Source organism: Esox lucius, chromosome 18, assembly GCF_011004845.1.
Source record: "Esox lucius isolate fEsoLuc1 chromosome 18, fEsoLuc1.pri, whole genome shotgun sequence".
In the NCBI taxonomy this organism is placed as follows: Eukaryota; Metazoa; Chordata; class Actinopteri; order Esociformes; family Esocidae; genus Esox; species Esox lucius.
Window position 1 is genome coordinate 14,158,246 of NC_047586.1, and position 22,284 is coordinate 14,180,529.

Here is a 22,284-nt window from a genome sequence, read left to right on the forward strand (position 1 = left end):
TATAACATGAGGGATATTAAGTATGTATAGTAAATACAGAAAAACAGCTAGCCATCGACAGTACTGAGTTCAACCATAGTCAACGTTTTAACAACCTCAGAGAAAAGAAATTCAAATAATTTAAGAAGCAAATTCAGCATTTGTTTTACTCTAAAGCGATCAGCAGAGTTTCTCAATGGAATCAAGCTACATGTTCAGTTATTTCTAGTGGTTTCCACGTATACCAAAATCAATGATCAGAATCCCTTTTGAAGTATTATGGCACTCTCCAAATCCAGTTCCATTGCTAACGCTGTTCTAGCTTTCCAGAAGTTCTGTGCATCAGTTCTAGAACTTCCTTCAGGGTAAGTGATGTCACAATAAGACAGTTCCACGTCTCCCGATTGTCTGTTTTGCCATTGGGTCCCTGTTATGGGAAACTATGGGTCAGTACTGGACCTCCCTCCATCTATTTCAGGGAAAGAATGTTCTCTCTTCTCTTCCTCCTCTTTTCTGTGGATATACAGTATGTACCGCAGAGCTAGATTTTGTTGTTTCTGATTCAACATATAACCACAGTAGACATTTATATCCAGTGAAGTATTTGCATAAATGAATCAACAACAAAACCACAGTCTGGTCAAACGCCAGCGAAACGAAAAACCACACAGACGTTTGCTTCTTTCTAGTGATGGGTTGTCGTTCGTTTTCTTTTAGCAGCAATACACATTCTGTCCTTTTTCTTTGCATCTGTCCTGGTATATACACATACAGTATGCATTGGGGGTTGATATTTTTTTCTGTTTGTTCATTCTTTCTTTGTTTCCCTGCCTGTTGTCTCTGCTGTTTCAGTCAGTTCACAGGAATGCTATCCACAGAGATGAGTGAAAGGTTGAAAGTGCTGTGCTGTGTGACATATATTGTGAATATTCCTTCATGTTGTTCATTTTAATCTGGGCCTCTCATCTCCTGGGCTGGTCACATCTTAGGGACAAAAAGAAGAAAGACAGACATTAAATACAGAGAAGTATGGTAGTATGAAACACATGATCTTGTGGTCTTGATACTTAAAGCAAACACTTTGGTCAGGATCTTGTGTAATGATGTGGTCATGAAATGCCGACACCATCTTGCATTTTGGTAGGCATACAGTAATGAGGCCAAAAGTGATGTAACAAAACCTCTCCTACCCCCCACATATCCACAACCACACACGGACACACATAATAACAAAACACACACACACACACACACACAAACACACTTGCAGGTCCTCTCGTTGAGCTCCAGGTGGCGTGTCCGGCAGTCTGCATCAGAGTGTCTACAGGAACACTGGCATGTCAAAGGGTCCTGGATGAATAACCGCCTTCTTCGCTCTGAACAGCCATCGCAGCACGGTAGGCACTGACTAGAGACACACAAAGAGGAGTGGAAATGAGGAGAACAAAGTGCTAAGGAGGACGTTTATTTCAATGGTGACAGCTGAGAAATACTTCCAGTGGTTGTATCCCTTAAGGTCACAGGCTCCATTTTCACACTTGGTGTCACTGACCTTAGTGCGATTGTACCGTTTGTGTGGGCGGGTAAAGACGAGAAACTGTAGCGCATGACCGGAGGGTTGTACGCAAAGCGGGGAAAAAGAAACAAAAGAAACAAAATAAACAGGCAAACTTTAAAAGCAGCGAAATTACGCCCAAACCCATTGCCCTCTCTCTTGCCTAGCCAGCGACTCGGGCCGTGCTGACTCAGGGAGTGGGGCAGATTTTTAGGATGATTGGCTTTCCCAAGTACAGTATGCATTGTTTATGTTAGACATGCAGCAGCATGCGTTGACCGGGACGTGAGGCATCCAGCAAAAAACACAGTCAATTCAACTCATGCCTAAGATCTATTTTTATACAATCAAATAAAACTCAGAGGTCAACTTTTTGCGTAGAGATACAGAATGTGATTTTATTGAATTAAAGGATTCAAAGTATTTATTTTCTCTTATAGACACAGATCCAATGTAGAACTAGTAGACAACAGATGACAGATGTGGTTTAAATGACAGAGAACAAGACCAGAGAGACAGTACCATTCTGTTTCCACACAGAGGGGTGGATAGTGGTCAAACCCATTTTCACAGAATATAGGGATGACAGACAGACATTCCACTGAGAACTAAAAGGCACAGAACAACGAGCTGAACAGCTCTCTATTCTTTTACATGTAGACCATTACAGAAACAGGAGCACCTCTTTTCAACACCAAACATATTATTGCGTTCTTTGTATCATGGAGACCCATGGATGCAACAAAGAGAACCCAGTGACAAAACAGGCTACACAACCTGTTGGTTTATAGAACCCAGAAAGAAACAACAAGTGGATAGCCATCTCTAGTATCCTCACATCTCAAAGATAGCCCGGCGATGGTGGCCGGAACCTCAAAACCTGTTGTGAGGGAAAGAAACAGAAAAGAAGAAAGGGAAAAAAGACAAGCGCGCGAGACACAGCAAGGCGAGACAGACTCAACAGTGACATAACCCTTGGATGATTTCCACAACAGATATCGGATTAGTGAGATTGCCTGCAGAAAGCCATGCTGGTTTGCTCAGTCCTGTTACGTCTCCCATTCCCTCCATGGCTTCCCTGGGGTGGCCTTGTCTCCGGGGAGGGGGGGGGGGGGGGGGGCCCGGGGCCGGGCAGGGTTAGGAAAGCGGTGGGGTAATGGCGGCTGGGTTATGGGTGGATTGCGTGAGGTATGGGGATCTGAGGTACAAGACGCCCCTGAGCGTAGCTCTACAGTAACACGCTGTGTGCTACTAAGGGACGGCTTCTACCTGCTCCATTGAAGCCGGGGGCTTAGTGCAGCCTCGTGCCAACTGATGAGGTTGGGGTGGTCGTCGGTGGAGTGGCGCGGCGGTGAATAGGGGGTATTAATTGAAGGCTGCGGTTCTTTTCTGGAACCTTGATTTTCTCGACTTAAGACGAGGAGCGTACCTGTGGCCTAGAGTGGTCTAAGCCACGGGCTCCACAGCACACATACAGCAGCAGCGTGGGTTCAAATCTGGCCCACTGCTCTGTCCCCAGTCTCTATCAAAAAAGCATAAATGCTTGAAGATATTTACATTAAGAAAAAAATTATAATAAAGCATTCTGAGCATGTGCAGGATTTTACTTAAGTCACATCTGTTACAATCATTAAGTTGCCCATTGAAGAATGGTGCTGATTTAACCAAGTCTGATGGAAACTGAATCATTGCCTGTAGGACCACAGGACTACAGTATTATTCATAACAGAATCAAATTCTACACCATGTACACTGGCATTGATGAGTACTTGGTGATTTGAATGGCATTCTAAAGCATGCATTACGTCTCTACAACACATGGTAAATTCCATAACTCCAAAAGCATTGGGATAGTGACACATTACTCAGTTTCTTTACGATGTAGTGCCATCAGGAGTTAACAGGCATTTGGTTTCTGTACACTTCAAAATTCATCCTGCTGCTGCTGTCAGCAGTTCCATCATCAATGAAGACAAGTGTATGGCAGCCATACATGCCCTGAACATAACACTACCTCCACCATATTTGACAGATGTGGTGTGCCAGTTAGATGTTTTATTATTTATTTTAATTATATATAAAAAAATATATTCATCTATTATCCGCTCTCTGTTTAGACAATACCCATCAATTTTACAGAACAATATTATATGAAATTAGTTAATTGATTTAGTCTTGTACCCTTGACTTTTCCTCCATATACTACCATTTTCAAGTGATTTTGTTAAAGTATTTAAAAGAATGGTTCATTCGTACCAAATCACCACAGGGAACAATGATAACCGGATAAAAAAATAATAATATACGCTACAATATCCTGTGTGTCACTTCCTATGATCTATATTACCAAAAAAGAGCAAGCGTTCTTGTTGAAGTGAAGTTCATGTTACAGTGCGTTTACATGGCTTTACACTTCTCAAGCTGTAAATGCCTACAATGCACCACGATTACGGTCTTTGTCAAGGCAACACTTCTGTGGGAATGACAAATTGAGATCAGGAGTTCATATGAATGACATCCAATGATTGTCTCATCAGAGTCCGTATATCAACAAAAATTATCTTTCATGATTGACTATGAGAAATGTAAAAAAAAGCAGAAATGAGGCACACACTCATTGCGTACATTCATTCAGCTTTCATCTAATAAGACTAAACATGAACCGTTTTCCATTCATCGCTGAAATTCACCAGAGTAGCCTCTTCTCGGAGATAACCGAACAAGTGAAGCAGAGATTGTGCATATTATCCTGCACATGGTAGAATGCTCTGTACATTCAGTCCCAGAAAAATGGACTTCCAGAAAATCTAGAACCACAGCCACTGGGTTAATTAAAAGGGGCAAATTAACTCCTCCCAGACAAGCTTTACGATCAGAAGTGCCACACTCAGGTGCAGGTGGGGAGAGAAGGCAGAGCTGACATACGCTTCATGATTCTGTCTCTCACTGTTTTCTTTCGCTTTCTCTTTTGGCCTTTGCCCTTGCCTTTCCGGAGTTTTCTGGAAAAAAAAAAGAAAAGAAGCACAACAACGCAGAGACATCTGAGAGGAGGAGGGACAGTGACACACGTATGACCTGAGTAGAATTCAGAGATCAGTCAGTCAAACAATCAGTTGATCGTTCATTCACACGGAACCTAAAGTAAACAGACTTGAATGGATTGAACTAGAATCAAATTATCTCAAATCTAGAGGTGGAAACTTCTCGTTGGTGGTCTTGTGAAATGTATTCACAAAAGAGCACTAGAAAAATTGTTTCACCAGAAAGAAAGAGTTTAAAAAAAGTTAAAAAAAGAAGTTTGGCTGCGGAAGCTGTTTTCTTGTTTCCAAACACTCCTTCAGCTACTCTTAACATTCCCAATTGAATACTGGACTATTAGGGCCAGCCAATCTCTCAGCAAATCGGTTTCCCCAGTCTTGGCGGATTGACAAGATAACAGCACCATGAGCTCCAAGTAGTGTATGCACTTCCCTCAGATTTCACAGGTGCATGGTATATAGTTTATATTTAAATCTGAAAAGAAATGTACATTTATCAACAATGTTTGAGTGAACTTTATCAGGAGTTAGCTTTCATAGGATGGCTGATCCAGCCAACTGATGTTTGGAGGGCTGTGTATCCTTGTTAACATTACCACTAACTACAACTACACAGGAGGCCCCTCAATCACAGCAAGGTCAGAGGCTGAAGTTAAACCAACAGTAAAGCACGGTAGCATCAAAAACAAGAGTTGAATGACCACTGGAGCACCTGTGACGCATGCTGGCAGAGAACACTAAAGCCATCTGCGTTTAAACTCAGTGGTTCGAACAAGGTTGTCTTTGGGGGGTTTCTGAAATTACCCTATAATGCTAGACAGCCGATATAAAACCTAAATAAAACCATGACTGTTGTAATGCCATTGGACTTGGCCATAGCAAAGCTAGAAGACACCATGCAGAGGGAGGAGAAGAATGACCCTGAGTATCTCCTTTGGTGAATTTCAGTGGAACAGAAGTAAAAAAGCCAGGCCCATAAACAGTTAAACTATGGCTGAACGTGGTCTTTCAAAACACACAGCCCGTTATCTACACATCACAGGGGCCTGTAAAACAGAGGTAAAGACGTGAACCCTGAGACACGTGAAGATCAGAGCAGAGCGTAAAGGGAGGTTTATCAGAGAGGAATGTAAAGAGCAGCTATATAAAGGACAACATTAAATGATAGGTGCACAGGACATTGACCTCAGCAGGTGTCACTTATTCACCTGAGTGAACCAGTTGAGGGTTTTTCCCTTCGCCTGAGAGCTAAAAGATTCATGGAATTAGTGGTGATTAAGGAATTGCATACTTTGTGAACTCCTGTAAAAATATGTGAAGCTCGATGGATCTGTGATGGAATGTAGATCTGTGATTTCCCCTAGTGATGGTTACAACATTTGCGTTGTGTTGTAAGCTGTCATAATGATCACGTTCTGCCCATTTGCATGGCCTGAAATGGTCAAAAAATATATAACTAGTACAAACAGCTGAAATCATTATCTGTGGTGGTTCACCGCATATAGGGGAAACTAAGTGAGCGATCATTTTAAAGATTGTTGAACACTTTGAATAAAAGCACAGGAGCAAAGGGCCAAGAGAGAGGGAGAAAGAAAATAAAGATAAAGGACAAAAAGAACTGAGAATGGAGAGAAGGACAAAACACATTCCCTCCCTTGTTCCCGGGACTACAGTCACAACACATACTGTAGCAGGAGTCAAGTCTCTACTTACTTCTGTCTTTGTTCTTTTGCTTCTTTCTTTAGGCTGAATGATGGACAGAGAAAACATAATGTTACCTCACAAACAGCTCACCATTTTTCTTCTTGGTTGACAGATTCACATCATCAACAGTGAAAAGACATGGGCAGGGATTGGTTTGGGTGGACCTGGAGAACATTGTCCGTACTGGCCTCACCTCTAACATGGATTGCCCTCCTCTGGACATCTCATTGATTTCATTCTTTTTTTTTTTCTTTACAGAGAGACATTGGTGCAGACCCACACAATATCTGATAACAATATATTGTCAAGTCTATTTTGTTTCTTAACTTTCACAACAGCTACTTAGTGTATAACTGATTATGGAGCAACAAATCCTTCGGCCCACAGCCAATCCAGAGGGTAGATGGAGCCAGGAATTGAGAAACTTCACATTTAATTTCATAGTTCCCAAAGGTTCTGAGAAAACTCTTGTCTACTTACAAAACAGTGCCAGTGGTAAAACAGCGATTTATATAAACTACCAATTAAAGGGATAGTGTGTGATTTGGACCACTAAGCCATTTTCTACTTATACAGTCAGATGAACTCATAGATAAAACAAATGTTTACTTGCAGTATGAAGAAAGTTGCTATCTACCACAATTACTAAAAGTCCCTGGGAACTACTTTCCTGTAGACTTCCTGTTGCTAGGACAATACTTTTTAGCAGAGGCTTGTGAAACTTTCTTTGACTTTCTTCAAACTGCAAGAAGAGACATAAAATGGTATCCACATCTTCTGATTCCTAACTAACAGAATCTTTATTTAATTACACTGAATGTGGCCACTATAAATACAAAATGTTAAATAATAATAGTTAGCATTAAAGAAAATGTGATATGCAGTTCATGTAGTATGACTTTTGTTTGACCGATTTAGAGGCTATTTTGGGATCTGGGAAACAGTGACCCAGGTTTTTAAAAGGAGTCTGCAGTTCGGTGTCCTGGATGGGCCATGCAAGTTCAGTGCTTACTAGGTTTATTGAGGGCAACTGGGGACTAATATATCAATCTGGCACACATTTCTCAGAGAATCTCACATGAAGATCCAAAGATATGCGTGAGCACCAAATTAATTTCATTTTACTAAATGTATTCATCAGTGTTACACACAAACCTTTTCTTTTGATAAGACTATAGTCATATGCAGGTGATTAAGCTTTTCAACCTTATAAATGCCATCCAACTTTTCAGAAATCACCCACATTTGTTTTCTGATTTAGTAATGTTGAAACTTAGCTCTGTCAAGTTTCTAAAAGAAGCTACAGCAAAATAAATTATTGTCAGTACTGGTGTGAGCAGAATAGTTCAGTCTTCGGCTATGACTTTTCAAATGAAACTTACATGCCTTCTTTTCCAATGCCAAACGCTGGCCGCACATTCTAGAAGACTGTCAGTAAATGAGCCCATACAATCATACGGAAGGGTCGAAGGTGGTTCACAATATTTTTTACTGACAGAGCAACTGTCTTTCTTGGAATATATTCTGACAATACATGATTTGATCTCGGGTTCCTCATGGTTGGCTGAATTGAACAATGGATTATGAACTTGTTTTAGGCTTAAAGTAGCAGGAATACACCAGACATCACAGAAAAATAAGAGAAATTTCTGTAATATGATTACGGTTACATAATGATAGTATGCAGAAAACAACACCGAAACACAATGCGATGTAATCTCCCAACCAGCGGTAAATGCTTCCGGCCAATACGATGTGATTTCTTATTGCCAACATTACACTTCCCGTTTACCAAGCACTTCTGTTTCAAACAACACCGTTTCCTTGCAATACCACTGGAGTTTGTGCTCACAGATGATTTGAAATTACCATTGAGAAATTCACACTTTCCTAACAACTTAAACATTTAGAGATACACATTTTTGTCCCCAGGCATTTTTGATAAATGAAGCCCCAGGAAGTCAGATCTAACCCTCATGTATAACATAAAATCAATATAGCTGTCTAGAGTAAAGAAAAACTGTAAACACTTCTTACCTGCAGTCACATGCACTGTGTTCTGTGAAACTCATAAAAATATTACTTTGTATCTTTTTGGGATTATATCTTTTTATCTGTGGAAACAAAAACAGAGAGGTCAGACCCATGAAGCAGATAGCCTAGAAATACAGTCTCTTTCTCACTCACACATATATGCAAAAATATAGTACAAAAACATATAGTAACTCTGTAACTACTGGGACAGTGAAGGATTTTTTTTCCTTCTTTAGGCTACATACTCCAAAAACAATTGAATTTTAAATCAAACTATACCTATAGGTTAAAGCATAGATTCTCAGATTAAATTTGTGTACATGTTGGTGTCACCATTTACAAATAACAATTTCAATATATATTCCCCCTATTTCAGGGCACTGAAAGTATTGGGAAAAAAATAAAAAGTGTATATAGTTTTGTCAGGCATGTCTCATCAAATAATTTGTGCAGGTTTAAAATGTTTTGCCAATGTCTGGTCTAGATTCTAGGCTCGGCATTTGCCTTTGGAGTCTGCTAAGTGTCAGTCAAAATCATGAGGACCATATATAGGAGGACCAAACATAGCCAGAAACAAAAGTGAGTACACCCCTAAGTGAACATGTCCAAATTGTTTCCAAAGTGTCAATATTTTGTGTGGCCACCATTATTTTCCAGTACTGCCTTAAACCCTCTTGGGCACGGCGTTTACCAGAGATTCACAGGTTGCCACTGGAGTCCTCTTCCACTCCTCCATGACGACATCACAGAGTTGTTGTCCACCTTCCGTCTGAGGATGCCCCACAGATACTCAATAGGGTTTAGGTCTGGAGACATGCTTGGCCAGTCCATCATCTTCACCCTCAGCTTCTTTAGCAAGGCGGTGGTTGTCTTGGAGGTGTGTTTGGGGTCGTTATCATGTTGGTATACTGCCCAGCGGCCCAGTCTCCGAATGGAGGGGATCATGCTCTGCTTCAGTATGTCACAGTACATGTTGACATTCATGGTTCCCACAATGAACTGTAGCTCCCCAGTGTACTTTGTACTCCTCACATGGTTGCCAGCCACACACGCTTGACACCGTCTGACCCAAATAAGTTTCTTGGTCTCATCAGACCACAGGACATGGTTCCAGTAATCCATGTCCTTAGTCTGCTTGTCTTCAGCAAACTGTTTGCAGGGTTTATTGTGCATCATCTTTAGAAGAGGCTTCCTTCTGGGACGACTGCCTTACAGACCAATTTGATGCAGTGTGCGGCATATGGTCTGAGCACTGACAGGCTGACCCATTCAACCTCTGCAGCAATGCTGGCAGTACTCATACGTCTATATCCCAAAGACAACCTCTGGATATCAACTGCTTTGGTTGACCATGGCAAGGCCTGTTCTGAGTGGAACCTGTCCTGTTAAACCACTGTATGGTTTTGGCCACCGTGCTGCAGCTCAGTTCCAGGGTCTTGGCAATCTTCTTATAGCCTAGGCCATCTTTATGCAGAGCAACAATTCTTTTTCTCAGATCCTCAGAGAGTTATTTGCCATGAGGTGCCATGTTGAACTTCCAGTGACCAGTATGAGGGAGTGTGAGAGCGATAACACCAAATTTAACACACCTGCTTCCCATTCACACCTGAGACCTTGTAAAATTAACAAGTCACATGACACCGGGGAGGGAAAATGGCTAATTGGGCCCAATTTGGACATTTACACTTAGGGGTGTACTCACTTTTGTTGCCAGCGGTTTAGACATTAATGGCTGTGTGTTGAGTTATTTTGAGGGGACAGCAAATTTACACTGTTATACAAGCTGTACACTCACTACTTTACATTGTAGCAAAGTGTCATTTCTTCAGTGTTGTCACATGAAGATAAAATCAAATATTTGCACAAATTTGAGGGGTGTGCTGACTTTTGTGAAATACTGTATATAAAACATACACATATGATGTAAAAAAATGAGAAAGATAAATCATGTCAGAACTTTTTCCACCTTTAATGTGATCTATAACGCGAACAATTCAATTGAAAAACAAATTGAAATCTTTGTGGGGGAAAAATAATAAACTCACAATAACCTGGTTGCATAAGTGTCTAGTAATATTTTGTTGAAGCACTTTTTGATTTCATTACAGCAGAAGTCTATTAGCATGGCACATCTTGACGTGGCAATATTTGCCCACTCTTCTTTGCAAAAGCACTCCAAATCTGTCAGATTGTGAGGACATTTTCCCACGTGCTTTTGGGGTACTTAAGGTTTGTTTTTACAAACTTCAGCTGGGTTTGGATGTTTTCTTTGTAAGAAACAACTTCCTTCTTGCCACCCCACCCCATAGCCCATTCATATGAATAATACTGGAGATTGTTTTCACATGTAGCATACATGTAGCATCTATGTCTCCCGGCTGGCCTGGGAACGCTTCGGTGTCCCCCCGGAAGAGCTGGAGGAAGTATCTGGGGAGAGGGAAGTCTGGGCATCTCTGCTTAGACTGCTGCCCCCGCGACCCGGCCCCGGATGAAGTGGAAGAAGATGGATGGATGTAGCATACAGCCAGTACTTGACAGAAATTCCTGCAGTTCCTTTACTTTGCTGTGGGCCTCTTGGAAGGCTCCCTGACCAGTTTACTTCTTGTATTTTCATCAATTTTGGAGGGACGTCCAGTTCTTGGTAATATCTCTGTTGTGCCATATTTTCTCCACTTGATGATGACCGTCTTCACTGTGTTCCATGGTATATCTAATGCTTTGGAAATTCTTTTGTACCCTTCTCCTGATTGACATCTTTCAATAATGAGACCCTTCTGATGCTTTGGAAGCTCTCTGCGGACCATGGCTTTTTAAATGATGGCAGGTGTGTAATGACTTCTATTTAACATGAGTTTGAATGTGATTGGTTCATTCTGAACACAGCCTCATCCCCAGTTACAAGAGGTTGTGCACCCTTATGCAACAAGGTTATTATAAGGTTTTTCTTTTTCATTTTTCCCCTTCGAAGATTTCAGTTAGTTTTTCAATTGAATTGTTCACATTATAGGTCACATTAAAAGTGGAAAAAGTGCTGACATGATTTATCTTTGTCTCATTCCTTTACATCACAAAAACCTGGCATTTTAACAGGGGTGTGTACACTTTATATGCACTGTGTGTATATATATATATATATATATATATATATATATATATATATATAAATAAAAATGTGTGTATGTTTATACATACATATATATATATACACAGTATCTCACAAAAGTGAGTACACACATCACATTTAAGCAAATATTTGATTATATCTTTTCATGTGACAACACGGAAGAAATGACAAAATGATACATATACAGTGGGGAGAACAAGTATTTGATAACCTGCCGAATTTGCAGGTTTTCCCACTTACAAAGAATGTAGAAGTCTGTAATTTTTATCATAGGTACTCTTCAATTGTGAGTGACGGAATCTAAAACCAAAATAAGTAATTAATTTGCATTTTATTGCACAACATAAGCCTTTGATACATTAGAAAAGCGGAACGTAATATTTGGTACAGAAACCTGTTTGCAATTACAGAGATCATACGTTTCCTGTAGTTCTTGACCAGGTTTGCACACACTGCAGCAGGGATTTTGGCCCGCTCCTCCATACAGACATTCTCCAGATCCTTCAGGTTTCGGGGCTGTTGCTGGGCAATATGGACTTTCAGCTCCCTCCAAAGATTTTCTATTGGGTTCAGGTCTTGAGACTGGCTAGGCCACTCCAGGACCTTGAGATGCTTGTTACGGAGCCACTCCTTAGTTGCCCTGGCTGTGTGTTTCGGGTCGTTGTCATGCTGGAAGACCCAGACCCATCTTCAGTGCTCTTACTGAGGGAAAGAGGTTGTTGGCCAAGATCTCACGATACATGGCCCCATCCATCTTCCCCTCAATACGGTCCAGTCGTCCTGTCCCCTTTGCAGAAAAACATCCTCAAAAGAATGATGTTTCCACCTTGCTTCATGCTCCTCCATGCTTCACGGTTGGGATGGTGTTCTTGGGGTTGTACTCATCCTTCTTCTTCCTCCAAACACGGCGTGTGGAGTTTAGACCAAAAAGCAAAATTTTTGTTTCATCCGACCACATGACCTTCTCCCATTCCTCCTCTGGATCATCCAGATGGTCATTGGCAAACTTCTGATGGGCCTGGACATGTTCTGGCTTGAGCAGGGTGACCTTGCGTGCGCTGCAGGATTTTAATCCATGACGGCATAGTGTGTTACTTGCATAGAGCCCCAGACCGAGGGAGATTGACTGTCAACTTGAACTTATTTCATTTTCTAATAATTGCGCCAACAGTTGTTGCCTTCTCACCAAGCTGCTTGCCTATTGTCCTGTAGCCCATCCCAGCCTTGTGCAGGTCTACAATTTTATCCCTGATGTCCTTACTCTGGTCTTGGCCATTGTGGAGAGGTTGTAGTCTGTTTGATTGAGTGTGTGGACAGGTGTCTTTTATACAGGTAACGAGTTCAAACAGGTGCAGTTAATACAGGTAATGAGTGGAGAACAGGAGGGCTTCTTAAAGAAAAACAAACAGGTCTGTGAGAGCCGGAATTCTTACTGGTTGGTAGGTGATCAAATACTTATGTCATGCAATAAAATGCAAATTAATTATTTAAAAATCATACAATATGATTTTCTGGATTTTTGTTTTAGATTCCGTCTCTCATAGTTGTACCTATGATAAAAATTACAGACCTCTACATGCTTTGTAAGTAGGAAAAGCAGCAAATTCAGCAGTGTATCAAATACTTGTTCTCCCCACTGTACCAGAGTGGTGGCAAGTGGAAAGTGTGAAGAGAAAAGGCTAACTGCCCAAGATCCACAGCATACCACCTCATCTGTGAAACATGGCTTATGTCATATTTGCCATAAGTGTCTGCAACTGGAACAGGCAAGTGTCATCATTGATGATCTAACTGCTGACGCCAGCAAAGGAAGGAATGCTGAAGTGTACAGAAACACATTGTTTGCTAAAGTACTAGAAAATTCCTCCAAAATCATTGGACCACGCTTTGTCAATGACGCAAGACAACGACCCAAGACAATGACCCAAAACACACTGCCATGGCAACTAGGGATTTTTTTCAGGCCAGAAAGGTTCCTGACTGATGGAGCCATTCTCTAGATTTATATTCCAATAAACATGCTTTTACTCTGCTGATCATGAGACATAAGGCACATCTATCACAAAACAACGATAACTAAAGATGCCTGAAGTTAAGGCCTGGCAGGGCATCAGCCAATGTCTAATGGGGTAAATAATTGCATAAGACATGCTAACAAATTGGTAAATACTGTTAGAGAAAAATTTTGACATTATAAGTATCTGTCCCGAAAGCTCTGGGTGAAAAAAGTGATGAAAATCTACACTTTAACCTCATTGCAACAATTTGATTTTAATCTAAACTTTTGGAGTATACAGCCAAAAGAAGAATAAATGGCGCTGCATACCGTTTCCACTCTCACTTAGTAGATACACAGACCCACATAACTAGAGACACGTGTTGTACATGGGAATATGGATTTCAGGAAGAGACAAGCGTATTCCAGACACAGGGTGGGTGGGTGGGTGGGGGTCTGATTATCACCTATGTGTGCGGGAGGATGGGGAGTGTTACAGGCTAATAGGTTCAGGTTTAAGGACTAGGATCTCACCTCCAAAGTGATGTAACTGTGTTGAAAGGGGGAAGTGATGGACAGAAGAATTACCAGAGAGACGGAAAGAAGTATGGGGTTAAGCGCAGTTTTGCCTAAGTATGGGGGGGGGGGTCGGTCAAAATAATACAAAAGGTTATGTCTTAAACAGTGAATGGCCAGGGGTCGGTCAGCATGTTATGTACCAGTAGGATTTGTATGGGTTAAAGGTGTGACGGTAGGAGTTTGAATGCTAACAGTCTCTCACCTCCATGGTGATGTTGTGTGTGGAGGTCGGCATACACTCTTGACTCTCATCGTTGCAGCATCCAGCGCAGCGCATCAGCACTACACACGATGGGATGTACAGATGTTCTACCTCCGCTGGGTACTCCTTTATGATATCTACCAGCAGCTCTCTGGGCCGACAAATACTCTTATTGTACACCTCCATGAAGGAGATCACTGAGGACAAAACAAACACACACACACACACACGTTTAATATTCCAAAGACATATACACAATGTTCATACCCTACACATATACAGGAAAACAAACAACGTTGCAGCGATGAGATCACACATGCATATTAGAAAAAGATGTCAACGTCATCCACTGTCTTTCAATAACCAGCACCTCCCACTGGGGTCATCTATGGTCAGGTATCATGCACGACCTGTAAGTTGTAATCGATAGAACTAGATGGTTGTATTTTCTCACCCATGGAGGGTTCTCCCTCGCTTCCACTGTCATTGTGGCTCTGGTATGCTTCTGTACTGCCTTCCTCTTTCCCTGCCTCTCTCAGCCCCACAAAGCTTGGTACCTTTTGCACTGATGCACTAAAAACATTGTAACCTAGGGGATGCACATGTTGGGAAAGACACTGAAATACTACAAACAGACATCAACTCTGTTTCCTCTTGGAAAGAAAAAGAGAAATGGGACCACTTAACACCCCCTGCTGTGGCCTATTTCAAACAAATGTGGCCTATTTCAATCCAATATAGGAGCAGCTCTTCTCAAATGTTGTGCAAATGTTAAGGCTTGTGTAAACTAGCCAATAGGTCCAGAGACTAAATCCCATTCTATATAAATCCTGTTAACAACATTTCCCCATACTAATCTCAAACAATATATGAAATGGAATTTGTTGAGATTAAAAAAGAAAATAAACAATATTTTGATTGAAACATGTTAGCAGTAATTTAAGCAAGTGCATTTACACTTTCGCTCGCCAGGTGGCGTGGGGCTCCCCGTGCTCTCAAGGTGAACCACACAAACCCTATTTTATTCGCAGTTTGCATGCGAGGAAGCCGAATGAAAGCCCCAAATATGCTTTATCAGACACCTACCGCCCTCATGCGCACTCCCTCCTTCCTTCGGTATGTGGGCACTCTGCGCGGGAGAAAGAAAAAGAACACATTTGGAGATTAGATTGTACCCTTACGTTCATAATCATGAATGTCATATTACAGTGCAGTGCTGGTCACATTGACTAAATTGTAGCCTAACCAAAAAGGCAACGTGGCAGACATTCGAAATGACGTTGGTTGCTGCGAAAGATCAACCGGTATTTTTGTTTTGTATCATAGCCAAGGGCTACTGTACATTGTCTTTAACTATGAGATACGTTTTAGCGAGCCTATTCGTAAACGTAAACCCTATGAAGTTATTACATCCGAGTTAGGCTCAGCAACTGAACTGTTCAATGACTCGCCTCTAGCCCAATCATTTTGCTGAATTTCTCTACGGGTAGGATTGGTGTCATCCGCTCAACATTGGTTGGCATAACTTTCCCTTCACACAAGCACTCACCGCATGTAAGCACGCGCGCAATAGCTGCCCAGGATTGCATGAGGCCAGAAAATTCATTGCCATGTGGCTTGAGGACTACAGTTTTAGTCGAAGCAACGAAACCGTATAACTTGACAACCGGTGACCATTTTCACCCTTGCTTGACAACTACAATTGCTGTTTATTTTCATTCAGCTGCAGTCCCCGCCTCTTGGGTGGTGTGAGGGTCCAGCGAACACTTCAAATGATCTTATTAACCCGGTCGGTGTCAAGCTGCGAACACTCGCCCTTGCACAATGTGATGACATTACTAATTAGGACCAGTTGCGCCAACTGTGTAGACTTTAAATATACGGGTTCGGTTATAAGATCTCGTTTAATAACAAATGCTTGACCAGTCTTTGGGAAGTTCAAGTGTTTACGGTCGTGCGGAGAAATGGGCTGCTTGGGAACGAGACGGGAGCTGTTAAGCTGGAAGCTATGGTCCTTTGTGGCATATTACTTGAAAAATTCTGTTCATAATATAAAGTTATAACAAATAACCCTGCCTAAGGTAACTTGGGCCTATTCAGTCAACGGAAATGTATGGAATGCCCCAGCTTCTAAGGTGGCCAGAATACCTATTTAATTTCAGGGGTTTAACCTATTCCAGTAGTCAGCGTCTTTATATGTTGGTGTTTTGGTTTCCCCCTAAACCTTTGCTCACAGATTATGGAGAGGCTTCAACATCTTGTAAGATGATTTTCAAATCAATATACATCCACATCTAGGCCCACATTTCTACGTATTAATAACCTATGTTATTTGTCCGATGTGGCATTTTTGGTTTGCAGAAATTATAATTTAAAATTTAGATTTGTAGTGGTAGGATGTTCTAATAATGCGACTAAAATGAAGCCAGAATCGAATGCGAGGATAGCGAACCTGCTGCCACCTCTCTCAACTGAAAATGCCGCTGCTGCGCCTTTAAACATAATATCGCCAAGGGGGTTCTGAGCAGGCCCGCAATCACCAGTCGACTCTAAACTTCATAACATTCGTTCAAAACCACTACATATACCCCTTCTGGGAACGGCAAACGGTGCCACCCACCACGTCAGAGGGTACGTGAACTCGGTGTAGGGTCAGGTTTGAGGAATTATTTCTATTTAAATATCCTCGTCGTCACGAAACATGTTGATCTTGTTTAAACATGAGCAATGACCTAGCAAAGGGAGCGACAAGGACAACCTACACTTGACCACTTTTCACAAATATACCCCAAATCAACATATTGACGTCCGTTAAAAAAGCATGGGTGTGTTATAACACATAACTTACCTTGACAGCTGACAAATATAGAAGCGTCAGGAGAAATAATGTTACAAAACTGTCAACAAAGTTCATGATTGAAATTCCGTATGCAGATGTAGATTTAAAATCCAAGGTGGTCGTCTGGCGATTTTCCCCTAAGCATTTGTAAAGTTTAAAACTACAACAACAAAGCGTAAGAAATATTATAACTTCTATAAAGAGGGGAAGGGGGGCTGTAGCGTCAAAATCATTTTGGTCCCACGATTGGAGCAGGCGAGACACCTGAGCAAAAATCCCTTGAGCATAACGACTTTCTTTCAACTGTTGCCAATAATTTTCAAGATATCCAGAAACATGAGAATCCAGGACGTGTATCCTCTCACATTGTTCTGAAGTAGACCTTTATTTTCATCAAAAGAAATTGCAATCCACATTACAGAGGTAATTCCATACTTGGTGTGTCAGCTGTCTCCAAATGCGTGTCCATTGGAAAAGAGAAAATGCAATTACAGAAACTTTCACTCCTATGCAATTTACAGTCGTTTCAACTATGCTTACACCTTCACAGATGCCACCCTGGTCCGTCAAAACTACTATGAAATAAACTTCCGTTTAATTTCGCTTCCTTCCTGCACGTTTCTCGGTTTGATGTTCACAGCTCAATCTATGCTATTTCAATTGTTAACAAATCAGCGTAAAATATATCCGGAGGTCTAAGAAGTCTATCCCTGTTTCGGTCTCTGGTGCGGCGAATACACTGTCGAATGGTCGTGCAGGAGGATTGCAAGCTCCGGGAGACGTTCATTGGGTAACCAAAGTGTGGGCGTGCTAAACTAATCTTGACAAGTTCTACAGGACGGATAAGAGGGCGACAATCGAACCTGACTGGATGAAAACCTCAGGCTACTGTCAAACTCAGAGGTGTCTTTTTTTGCCATGGTTTATTGTTTTGTGTGTGCACTCTTTGTGTCCAGAATAGAAAGTATAGGCTATAAACAGTGAAACTCTCTTTTCCCCAATAATCAATAAGAATAACTTTGAAATGTCCAGTAGCAGGCTATTGCTGGATTTATTGTGTGAAGATTTGGCTGACCACTTAAATGGTCAATAATTCATTCAAAAATAAGGCCTAATGTATGTAGGCTATAATTATATTGTGGAAATCATAGACGTTTTATTGTATCATGCTTTTAGAAAGTGAATGATAATCTTTCGAATGTTTGACAACACCGAAGTTTGTACCTATTAAATGTTAGAAGCATAATCAGGAATGTTCTCCTAATGTGTATGGGGAGAATGGAATGAATGGCCTTTTTACTTCTTCAACCAGAATCTTAGAAAGGTGTGCAGACGACCGCACATTTTTGTATTATGCTTATATCTTCACCCTTACTGCTTATATTTCTTCCAATCGCGGAATAAGAACAACATAGGCTACATGTAGTGAACCATTAGGCTAATTAAAAATAGCATACAACATATCATATACATCGATTAATGTAGAAAAAATATGATTACAAATTATGATATTTGCGTTTTCAAACCTCTAAATGAACGAATGAATGATTCTGGACGCGGGAGTGTGCGTGTGTTAACTGCCACGTACAGGTGTGTGCGTGAATTCAGGGAAACAACGCCGTACTGGCTCGTTCCGGTGCGATGGGCATGTGATCGCTTTCACCCAGCAAACTTGCAGCAGCCGACGGTGTCATGGAAAGTTGGAACAGTCCACCTTGGCTTCCCCTATTCCATAAGTTCAACACGACACCTAGCCCCGTCCAATGTGCAAGAGCGAGCTACAAGGATTTTACGTTGCCCTCGTTATTAGCAAGCCGGTGAGAATCGACCATGGACCAATGGACTAACATGCCCTCGACATCTTTCAGCACTGAACCGAACGTGCGCGATACCACGGCTGTAGTAAAAAGAGGCGGGCGGACCGGGGAGGGGTGTTATTTCCCATTGTATTGTGGTGGTGTCATTTCTTCCCACAGGGTAGCACATCTCTATCTTTTCCAATTACAATCATGAATAAGCAACATAAGGATAAGACAATTGTGACAACGTTGTAATGATCTTCCTCTTTCAGGCGATATAGGATACTAAATTGTCATTAATCTCTCTCCTTTTCTCTTCCTTATTTGACATGGATGCCACAGAAAGCTCATTTATTCCGAAATTCCAAAAGTGCTGTTCTCCCCTCTGCTTGTCATGTGGGGTACTGCAAGCCTGATCTGAGAACCTGGGCCTCATTCAACGTGTTCCACCAAATATACCTTGTTCCTGACACTTTTCCCATAAAGTTTGGTATTTATTCTGAATGATTGATTTTAGGGTGTTATATTCTATTAGAAATACAATTCTACATTTTCACATTAAAAGTCGTAGGTACATGGAAGTTGAACATAAGCCATTTATTGGGGCATAAATAAGCCATATATATATATATATATATCAAAATAAATACTTACTACCCAAATAAATAGCTATCATTTCAATTTCAGGTGCTTAAGACTTTTACACATTTCTGTATGTACAGTTGTGCTCATAAGTTTGCACACCCTGGCAGAAATTGTGAAATTTTGGCATTGATTTTGAAAATATGACTGATCATGCAAAAACAATTTTATTTAAGGATAGTGATAATATGAAGCCATGTATTATCACATAGTTGTTTGGCTCCTTTTTAAACCATAATGATAAAATAAATTACCCAAATGGCCCTGATTAAAAGTTTACATACCCTTAAATGTTTGGCATTGTTACAGACACACAAGGTGACACACACAGGTGGAAATGGCAGTTAAAGGTGAATTTCCCAAACCTGTGGCTTTTTAAATTGAAATTAGTGTCTGTGTATAGTCAAGAGTTTGTTAGCTCTCATGTGGATGCACTGAGCAGGCTAGATATTGAGCCACCGGGAGCAGAACAGAACTTCAAAAGACCTGCGTAACAAGGCAATGGAACTTTATAGAGATGGAAAAGGATATAAGAAGATATCCAAATCCTTGAAAATGCCAGTCAGTACTGTTCAATCACTAATAAAGAAATGGAAAATTTGGGGATCTCTTGATACCAAGCCAAGGTCAGATAGACCAAAAAAGATTTCAGCCAAAACTGCCAGAAGAAATGTTCAGGATACAAAGAAAAACCCACAGGTAACCTCAGGAGAAATACAGGCTGCTCAGAAAATACTGGCAGACAATTTGCATTCTTCTGCATGAAAGCTGCGCATGGGACGTTCTTGGACTTTCCAGCATGACAATGACCGTAAGCACAGGGCCAAGTTGACCCTCCAGTGGTTACAGCAGAAAAAGATGAAGGTTCTGGAGGGGCCATCAGTCTCCTGATCTTAATATCATTGAGCCACTATGGGGAGATCTCAAACATGTGGTTCATACAAGACGACCAAAGACTTAACATGACCTGGAGGCATTTTGCCAAGACATATGGGCAGCTACACTACCTGCAAAAATGTGAGGCCTCATAGACAAGTATTACAAAATACTGCATGCTGTCATTGATGCTAAAGGGGGCAATACATGAACTAAGGGCATGCAGACTTATGAACAGGGGTCAGTAATTTTTTTAATTTGTTTTATGATTGTGCCATTTTGTTATGACCTACAGTTGAACGTGAATCCCATAAGAAATAAAAGACATGTGTTTTGCCTGCTCACTCATGTTTTCTTTACAAATGGGACATATATTACCAATTCTTCAAGGGTATGCAAACTTTTGAGCACAACTGTAGTTTGTGTGCAGTGTAGTGCAGGTATGTAGATTACAATCTGAGGTCTCATGATGGGTTGAGCATAGTCCTAATAGTCTCTGTGGAACAAATGTTTGGTTGCTGAGGAGCACGTTTACCTCTGCAGAGTGATTCAGAAGGATTCAGATGTTTCATTATCTTCAGCCGCCACATATGTTGTTTCATCTGGTGTGTGTTCTTGGTATTGCAATGCCACCTAAAGTTGTGGGAAATCATGCTCCCATCCAAACTAACTGCAGATCCCTTTAGTTTCAAAGGGGAAAGCCTCCTCTCCTGTTTTCTCTGTTAGGTTCCATGTTGTTTAGACTGCACCATGCCACCAGCTGGTCATCCACTCAACATACATGGACTCATCGCTGTGAGTGATTGAACTGACAAGAGTTTTCATCTGGAAATGTCAGTAGTTTCACAGATGAATTGTTCTAGGTACAGTCACTGGTGTATCCACTGAGGGATTCGATCACAGGAACTGTAAAATGAAATGAAAAACGTTGATAGAACATAGAACTTTTTTTTGTTTTGGAAACGTTTATGCAATAGTTCCATAATAGTTTAAGGAGCAACTATGTATGACTGTGAGTGTTGGAGCCACTGGGGGTGTCCTCCTCTACTGCTCTGACAGACTGACGTAGAGGAAGTGAAAAGTAAATGTATCCATCTAGCAAGCTGGCGATATGTTAGTCACACCTATGGAAGATAACGGAACAGAGATGGAGTGGTTGACGAAAAGGAACGGCAGGAAGGATGGAAAAGAGAGAGAAACACAGACCTTGAGAGAGGAAGAGAAGGGGATCTGGTGATCATGTAACTGTTGCAGAGGAGTTCCTGGGCTCAGAAGTTTAATTGAAGAATAACACAGGTTCATTAGCTGTCACCGATCTTCTGTTTCTGCTGACTGTGTGTGTGTGTGTAAGTGTGTAAATGACGTGTGTGTAGCCTGTTTTCTGCTGACACAATGGGAATCAGTGTGCGACATACACAAACACATAATCAACTTAATGAGATATCCACTCCTACATCACACTAAACAACTCCCCACATAAACACAATCAAAAACATACTCTGACACCTGTTGTTGTTATTGCATCCCACCTTTCCAATGACACACGCGCGCTCAATAACCTAGCCTTAACGCCTACATTTAAAGGGATAGGTCGTCCAAAAATCATATTTTTCTCAAAGTTCACTTACGAAGAGATATTCCAGAAGGCACATAGAGAAATGTTTTCGACCATTCCATTATTAAGCCCTGTCCTAGTCTGTAATGAGGTTATTCGTACCGCTATCGCAAAGCTGCATTGCAAGCGTAAAACGAGTCCAAAACACTGCAAACCACTTTCTGTTATCTGTTGCAATTGGCATCGATTTTTGACAGCTGTACACTGATGAAACAGCCAGCAGAATTGGCTGAATTCAAACTGGCACTAGCAAACTATTTCCTACAGCCACCTTATACAGATCCCATTCATTGGCAGTGATG

The 22,284-nt window shown here is 41.2% G+C and overlaps 1 protein-coding gene across 5 annotated transcripts; it reads right to left on the reverse strand.

Moving 5' to 3' along the window:
- Positions 1–398: 398 nt before the first annotated feature.
- vegfab (vascular endothelial growth factor Ab) lies at positions 399–17,434 on the reverse strand. 5 transcript variants are annotated; one of them, XR_004574732.1, is made up of 8 exons: positions 17,060–17,242; positions 15,298–15,340; positions 14,212–14,408; positions 8,314–8,390; positions 6,286–6,318; positions 4,460–4,533; positions 1,244–1,387; positions 399–963 (listed from the first exon to the last, which is right to left on the reverse strand). XR_004574732.1 is itself a non-coding variant. In XM_010882354.4 (7 exons), the coding sequence occupies exons 1-7, from the start codon at positions 17,123–17,125 to the stop codon at positions 942–944; spliced, it is 582 nt and encodes a 193-aa protein (XP_010880656.1). In that variant the 5' UTR covers positions 17,126–17,434; the 3' UTR covers positions 399–941. The 5 variants fall into 5 exon arrangements, 4 of the variants coding, with proteins under 4 accessions (XP_010880656.1, XP_034143667.1, XP_034143670.1 ...); XM_010882354.4 differs by lacking the exon at positions 4,460–4,533 and having other exon boundaries at positions 17,060–17,434; XM_034287776.1 differs by lacking the exons at positions 4,460–4,533; positions 17,060–17,242 and adding an exon at positions 15,761–15,944.
- Between the last annotated feature and the right edge of the window lie 4,850 nt (positions 17,435–22,284).

Excerpts from the sequence above, each read along its gene's own strand:
- vegfab (XM_010882354.4), bottom strand. The coding sequence starts at position 17,125 with ATGAACTTTGTTGACAGTTTTGTAACATTATTTCTCCTGACGCTTCTA. Across the intron at positions 15,341-17,059 it reads TATATTTGTCAGCTGTCAAG|AGTGCCCACATACCGAAGGA; the intron begins GTAAGTTATGTG and ends TCTCCCGCGCAG. Across the intron at positions 1,388-6,285 it reads GCAAAAGAACAAAGACAGAA|TCAGTGCCTACCGTGCTGCG; the intron begins GTAAGTAGAGAC and ends GTGTGTCTCTAG.